Source organism: Teleopsis dalmanni, chromosome 2, assembly GCF_002237135.1.
Source record: "Teleopsis dalmanni isolate 2A chromosome 2, ASM223713v2, whole genome shotgun sequence".
Taxonomy (NCBI): Eukaryota; Metazoa; Arthropoda; class Insecta; order Diptera; family Diopsidae; genus Teleopsis; species Teleopsis dalmanni.
In genome coordinates, this window is record NC_051847.1 from 214,595,088 (window position 1) to 214,601,507 (window position 6,420).

A 6,420-nucleotide genomic window follows, 5' to 3' on the forward strand; every position below is an offset into this window, starting at 1 on the left:
TCTGAAGGCATTTTTCAGATATGAGTGTATACGTTTACGATGGAATGTATTTCTGCTTTGAGGTTAACAAAACGCAACCATAGCACTATGAGTAGAGTTAAAGTCAAGTATCTACGCAGATAATATACAATAGTCAATGCTTGCCGTTCTCTGCTGTAAACTGTAGATCAGATATAATTGCAGTTTTTTCTAAGTGACTTCACACTTCAGCTGGTTATGCAAAAATGTATCTTTAAATTATGTTGAGAAATTCTTTAGATTGATTCAGATTGGTTATTGAGTAATAAAAATTTGGGCGCTATATCAAATTAATATATAAATTAAAAGTATTAAAAATATTAGAAAGAGTATCAAACGGATTTCTTAGTACTTCCACTATATTTAACAATAAAATTTTACACAGTTTTAGTTAAAAATAATCAACTGAATCGCTACTGATTTGAAAATAAGTTATGCGATATCGCCCAATAATATATAAAATATGAAAAAAAATAAATTAATTGCTATTGCTTAATTAAGTCATTAATTTTAATTTAATCGTCAATTAACACTGGGACATGGATTTTCCATTAATCGATGCACATTATCCATTACTTTGTAATTACGAAATATTTTGCAATAGATATTTTTATTAAATGTGTAATCTAAACTAAATAATACAAGATATTTAAAAATGTGTTGAAATTAGTCTAGTAATTTAAACCGACATAGTAGTTTTACAATTAGTTATCAGATAAGTACATTTTAATAGTTATATTTACCACTTAAAATAACTTTTGTTAATTTTAAGCTGATAAAGTATCTGATATTTTACTTCCTGTTATCTATAAAATGCGATAAGAAATTATACAATAATTTATTGGTTAGTTAATTACTTCAAGCTTAAGTGTGATTAAGGGCCGTTTCCACAGTCATAACCCAAGTCATAAATCTAACTTAAATATGAATTGCGAAATCGACTTAAAACTGCCAATTATACATAGTTTTTAACATTAAAATTCACTATTATATCTTTTAATATTAGGTGCTTTCGGCAGCTCGCAAGTGTGGCAAAAAACAATAAGTCGCTGGCCTATAGTTGCTTAAATGAACACTACTTTCTCTGTCTAAGTTGTCAAAAAAAAATAAAATAAAATAGTGACTTATTATAAATATCCTTAATATCAAAGAGTTTTTAAAATTTTAATCAACTAAGAAAACTTTTTAAAGTTCCATGGTATATTAGAACGAATGACATCCTTAGGAACATCAAGATTGATCCCATCAAAAAGTACATAAAAGATAGAGCCCTGAAATTATTTCCGAAAACTGACAGATTTACCAACACCGCGTTATCAAATCTCAAAATAGTTACAGGCTTCTCGGGGACGAATGCAGATCTGAGGACAATTACTGCTTAGTCTGATGAAGTAATAAACAATAATCTAGTCAAGGTGTAAAGAAGGGTTTTGAAAATTCCTCGAATTAAAAAAGAATATAAGTGCTTAAGTGCACTAGCTAATTTAATTAATTATTATTAATTATTGGTCATTTCAATAAATAGTTATTTTGTTAATGTATTATTTTGTTTTATTTAATATTTTTTTTGTTTATAAGTTATCACGCTCGCAGACACAGGACCTCAATTTCGTAAAACCCATATCTGCAGACTTTATAAAAATTTGGAACTCTAACTTCGTACTGGCAACAATTATAAATGTACTGTCGGTATTATTTACTAGTATGAATTGTTTAAATATCACGTTTGCGAAATATGTATAAAGGTTTTTATTAAGAAAAATTTATTTTTATATAATTTTAAATACAATATAAGATTTTGACTATTGCCCCATCTTTAACTTTAATATTAGATGCTGCAAATACAACTTTATCTGATATCACTAAGGATCAATTCTGCTAGAACCAGCAAGACTAACTTAACTCGACAGATTGAAACCCAGATATTATCAATAATATTTAATTTTCTCATACTCTTATACTCAACATAATTTTCATTACTGTGCAGATATTCCTATATGTACATATACACATGTGTTCACATTACAAAAGTACATATATATACATACTTTTCTATAAACGTTCGTACTTTGCAAACAAGACATTCTACTTAGTGTATCGTTCCGCGGGCCAATACAAATCACTATACAGATTAGAAACAATACATATCAAAACTTGAAGGCTGTTAAGGCTGATATGGATGAAGAGACATCAAAAATAAATGAATCTTTTCAGAAGTTTTGATGACTTCATTTGTAGGTATTTTAAAAACTATGTATATCGGAGCGCATATACCAAAGATGAAGCATTGTTAAATATATTTGAATATCTAAAAACGGGATTTGAAAAAGTTTTAACTGATTATTATCTATGACCAATGGTTATGCTATAAGAAGAAACCAAAAAATCGTTTGCTGATGTTACAAATACTTATATATCATCTCTTTTATTGTAATGGGAAATGATGTGTATTTACATGTTCACATAAAATAATTATTTGGGACACACAGCTTTCAATCCGAAGAATGTTATATCAAATTTTAGCGAGTCATCACCAGACATTGTCGACATTCTTCGGTAGACGAGAATGAGTATTATATGCCATGACTAATAAGAAAGCATTGCTGTTAAGAGGGAAGAAGAAACCATTAAATACTCGTGTTAAATTATTATCAGATGAAGAAAATCTACTAAGATTTCATATAAGGAGAAAGTTACGAACGAAGAAAATTGAACCCTTTGTTTGGTATAACTACGGGTCAATTTGACCTAAGTCCGCCAACTGCCAATTTTAGAGTTCAACAACCATACTAACTTACCATCTACCTATCTAGTAAGATAGTTAATAAATTAATGGTCGCAAAATAAAACAGCACATAAAATATATTGCTTTTTTGGTATATGAACTGATAAAGTTGAGTAAACTTCAATTACGTACGTGCATAAGAAGCATTTATTAATATATAAGAACTATTTAAAAGTTTTAAAATATTTAGAGTAAAATGTATATAAATAAATAAAGTAAACATTAAAAAGCATTTGAATCAAAGGGTCACGTTGGTAAATACGGTAGTTTGGTGAAAACTAAAAATTAATGGCAAATTAAAAGTGTATTGCATTTCAAAAATGAATAATCGCAACTCGAACATGTCAACTGTGAAGTACAAACTCATCGATCAAACAGAAAACGGCAATTCTGCTGAAGACCGTGAAAAGAATTACAGAAAAATAATTTTATTAATATTTTTTTTTACCGTGTTCATATATAAATTTTTGGACTGGAACAGTTTTGGTTACTATGGTCAAAGCGAACAAAATTGGATGCATTTAAAAAATTTTCAATTTAACAGTTCTATAAATAATGTGAACAGTGACAAAATAAATGAACTTAAAAGTAAAAATAGTAGTCAAAATTACCCAACCCAACAGACTACTCCATTCGCACTGTCAGCTAAGCCAAAGTACTTTGTAAATACGACACACTGTAAAATACCATATGTTAATCCTTTCGATCCAATTGTCATGGAGTCGTTTGAGAAGCAAACATATAAAAATTGCTCAAATGATGTTTCACTCATATATGTTATATTCGATCGAAATATATTTAAATATTTATTGGAAATTAAAACAGCAGCATATTTCACTGAAACAGCAAATTTGAGTGCAGTTTCAAGTCTGGAAGAGTTTGAAGATCAGTTGATGTGTTGCTATAAGGAAATAGTGCGTTCAGGAAGTGGCGGCAATGCTGACGATTCATATGAGTAAGAATTATAATAATCTATTGTCTATACTGTTATTTCTAATAACTGTGATAGCCTAAGTGGACTGCAATTTTCAGGATATCCAAAATAACGTATGTTCATTTAGAAAACTGCATTAAACTGCTTTCTTGAGTAAACCGCTTTATAGCAGTCTTAATAGATTCAATATCGACCTTATAAAAAAATTCATAAAAGCACAATACCACTGAAATGAAAATTCTTTAAAATGTAATGTGCTTAACTATTCATACAATTCTATCAAGTACATGTTTGCTACTAAATCCAGTGAGTTATGCTCCTGAAAATAAGAAGAAAAGCAGACAGAAATAAATTACTGAATGGTTAAAAAATTATACATCTCAGTACGCTTCCTGTAATTGTTTCGATTCACTCCTGTGCTTAAACGAATTATATACTTTATATATAAATTTTTATTTTATTATCGAATGAATTATAGTTATGAAATTTTATTTCAGTTTGTTACCCTGCACCCATTTCCACCAGTATTTTGTGGTGCCCGATCATATTGAATATATGATAGTTGAATGTAGTCTAAATTCAACAATAATACAAAAGGATGCATTCTCTTTTATACAATACAGAAAATTACCCTCTACTGTAAAAGGTGATAGACCGGCAAACAATACCAGAAAACCGAGTGTGTATCTGATTGGCATAGACAGCTTATCAAGTATTAATTTTCGTAGAAATATGCCACTTACGTTCAATTATTTTCAAGAAAACAATTGGTTCGAGATGCAGGGTACAAACAAGGTAAAGTGTATATATTTGTTAACATAACATTTTTTTATAGGTCTTAAAATATTTTTTTCATAGATTGGTGATAATACATTTCCAAATTTAATGGCTGTTATGGCTGGTATGGATGAGCGAACTACATTTGAACAATGCGATCCGACGAGTGTGGGTGGTCTTGATAAATGTAATATTATCTGGAACGATTTTAAAAAATATGGATATCGAACTGCATTTGCTGAAGATGAAGTAACGATGAGTACATTTAATTATGGTAGATATGGATTTGAAAAAGTTCCAACAGATCATTACCTAAGACCAATGTTATTAGCAATATCAAATAAACTGAATGTTACCGATTTGTATGGATTATTTTATTGTGTCGGTAGAAATCAGTATGCTGCATATATATACGACTATATGATGCAACTTGCAAATCGTTATCAGGAAGAACCCACTTTTGGTTTATTTTGGACAAACTCAATCAGTCATAATGCATTTGATACTTCCTCAATAATGGATGGCAAAATGTTAGAATATTTTAAAACAATGAAAGCAAATGGTATTTTAGAGAATGCTATTGTTTTTTTCCTAAGTGATCATGGCATGAGATGGGGTTCGCTATTGCGTAAACCCAACGGGTTTTTGGAGAATCGTTTGCCGATGTTTTTTATATCATTACCAAAATGGTTTAAAAATCGTCATCCAGATATAGTAAAAGCGCTTCAAGTCAATCGACACCGCTTGACTTCATCTTATGATATATATATGACAATGAAACATATATTAGAGTTATCTGAGCCTGGAATTAAGTTACCTGCAGCGCAAAATTGCCCAAAATGTCAAAGTGTTTTTAAGGAAGTACCAGAAAATAGGACATGTGCCGACGCGGGCATAACAGAACACTGGTGCACTTGTACACTTTATGATATTGTACCAACTGATAATTCAATTATAAAGAATATAACAAATCAAATAATTAATTCGATGAACGAATATCTAGAGATGAAGAACATAAGTTCAATTTGTAGTAAAATAGAATTACGCGATATCAATAGCGCATTAATTAAAGTAGAAGAAAATGATGCCGTAAATAGTCAACCAACATATAGAGTTGAGTACTCAGTTAACCCTAAAAGCGCCATATATGAGGCTTCGGTGGTATATGATTCACTGAAAAAGACAATAAAAATAAATGTGGAAGATATAAGTTGTCTTACTTCCTACGCAAAAATAGCGAACTGCGTTCAAGATAAGCAAGCAAAGAAGTATTGCATATGCAAAATATAGTTTATGAATGCATAACTATGGTATATGTATATATATTTTAAGATTAACTTATTTTATTATCTATATCATTGTAAATAATAACTTATAAGATAATATTTATTGCAATAATTGTTAATAGCAGTTAATATAAAATTAATTTTAGTTGGGTTAAGTTTAAATTTGTATGTAAGACTTTAAGTAAATAGACTGCGGATCCATTGCGTTATCCAAGGACTGCGATGAAACTTGGATGGTTACGCATATGTATATCTTTACGCCAAATAAATTTTAATAAATTTGAATTTATAACAAATAAATATTAGGTGTAAAATTAATACCATTTAATGAATAGAACATTAGTTAAAAAATATTGTTTCTCTGTTGAAGAACTTAGGAATGCATCCACAAAATATCTATTAAAATATCTGTTTTTTTTTAATAATTATAGTTCTGTTATTTATGTTTTAAATTGCTTCAAATAAAAATATTGATATTGTACTTCAAATTCCTGAAAAACTCATTAAAAAACTATTATAAAAAATAATACTTACAATGTAAGTTCCACATAAAATAAAGCAAATATTTTAAATTGTTCCAATTAATTTTCAATTGTTTTCAAACACTTTATTCTTTAGTT

At 28.9% G+C, this 6,420-nt stretch overlaps 1 protein-coding gene across 1 annotated transcript; it reads left to right on the forward strand.

Annotated features, from left to right (window-relative positions):
* The first annotated feature begins 4,237 nt into the window (after positions 1-4,237).
* On the forward strand, positions 4,238-5,804 carry LOC119676713. Its single transcript, XM_038087969.1, has 2 exons — positions 4,238-4,532; positions 4,596-5,804. Exons 1-2 carry the CDS (start codon positions 4,293-4,295, stop codon positions 5,802-5,804), a joined length of 1,449 nt encoding a protein of 482 aa, XP_037943897.1. The 5' UTR covers positions 4,238-4,292.
* The last annotated feature ends 616 nt before the right edge of the window (positions 5,805-6,420 follow it).

What these genes read in the sequence shown, in the direction of transcription:
- LOC119676713 (XM_038087969.1), top strand. Translation starts at nt 4,293, where the DNA reads ATGATAGTTGAATGTAGTCTAAATTCAACAATAATACAAAAGGATGCA. An exon ending in AGATGCAGGGTACAAACAAG is followed by an intron (nt 4,533 to 4,595) that starts GTAAAGTGTATA and finishes TTTTTTTCATAG; the next exon opens with ATTGGTGATAATACATTTCC.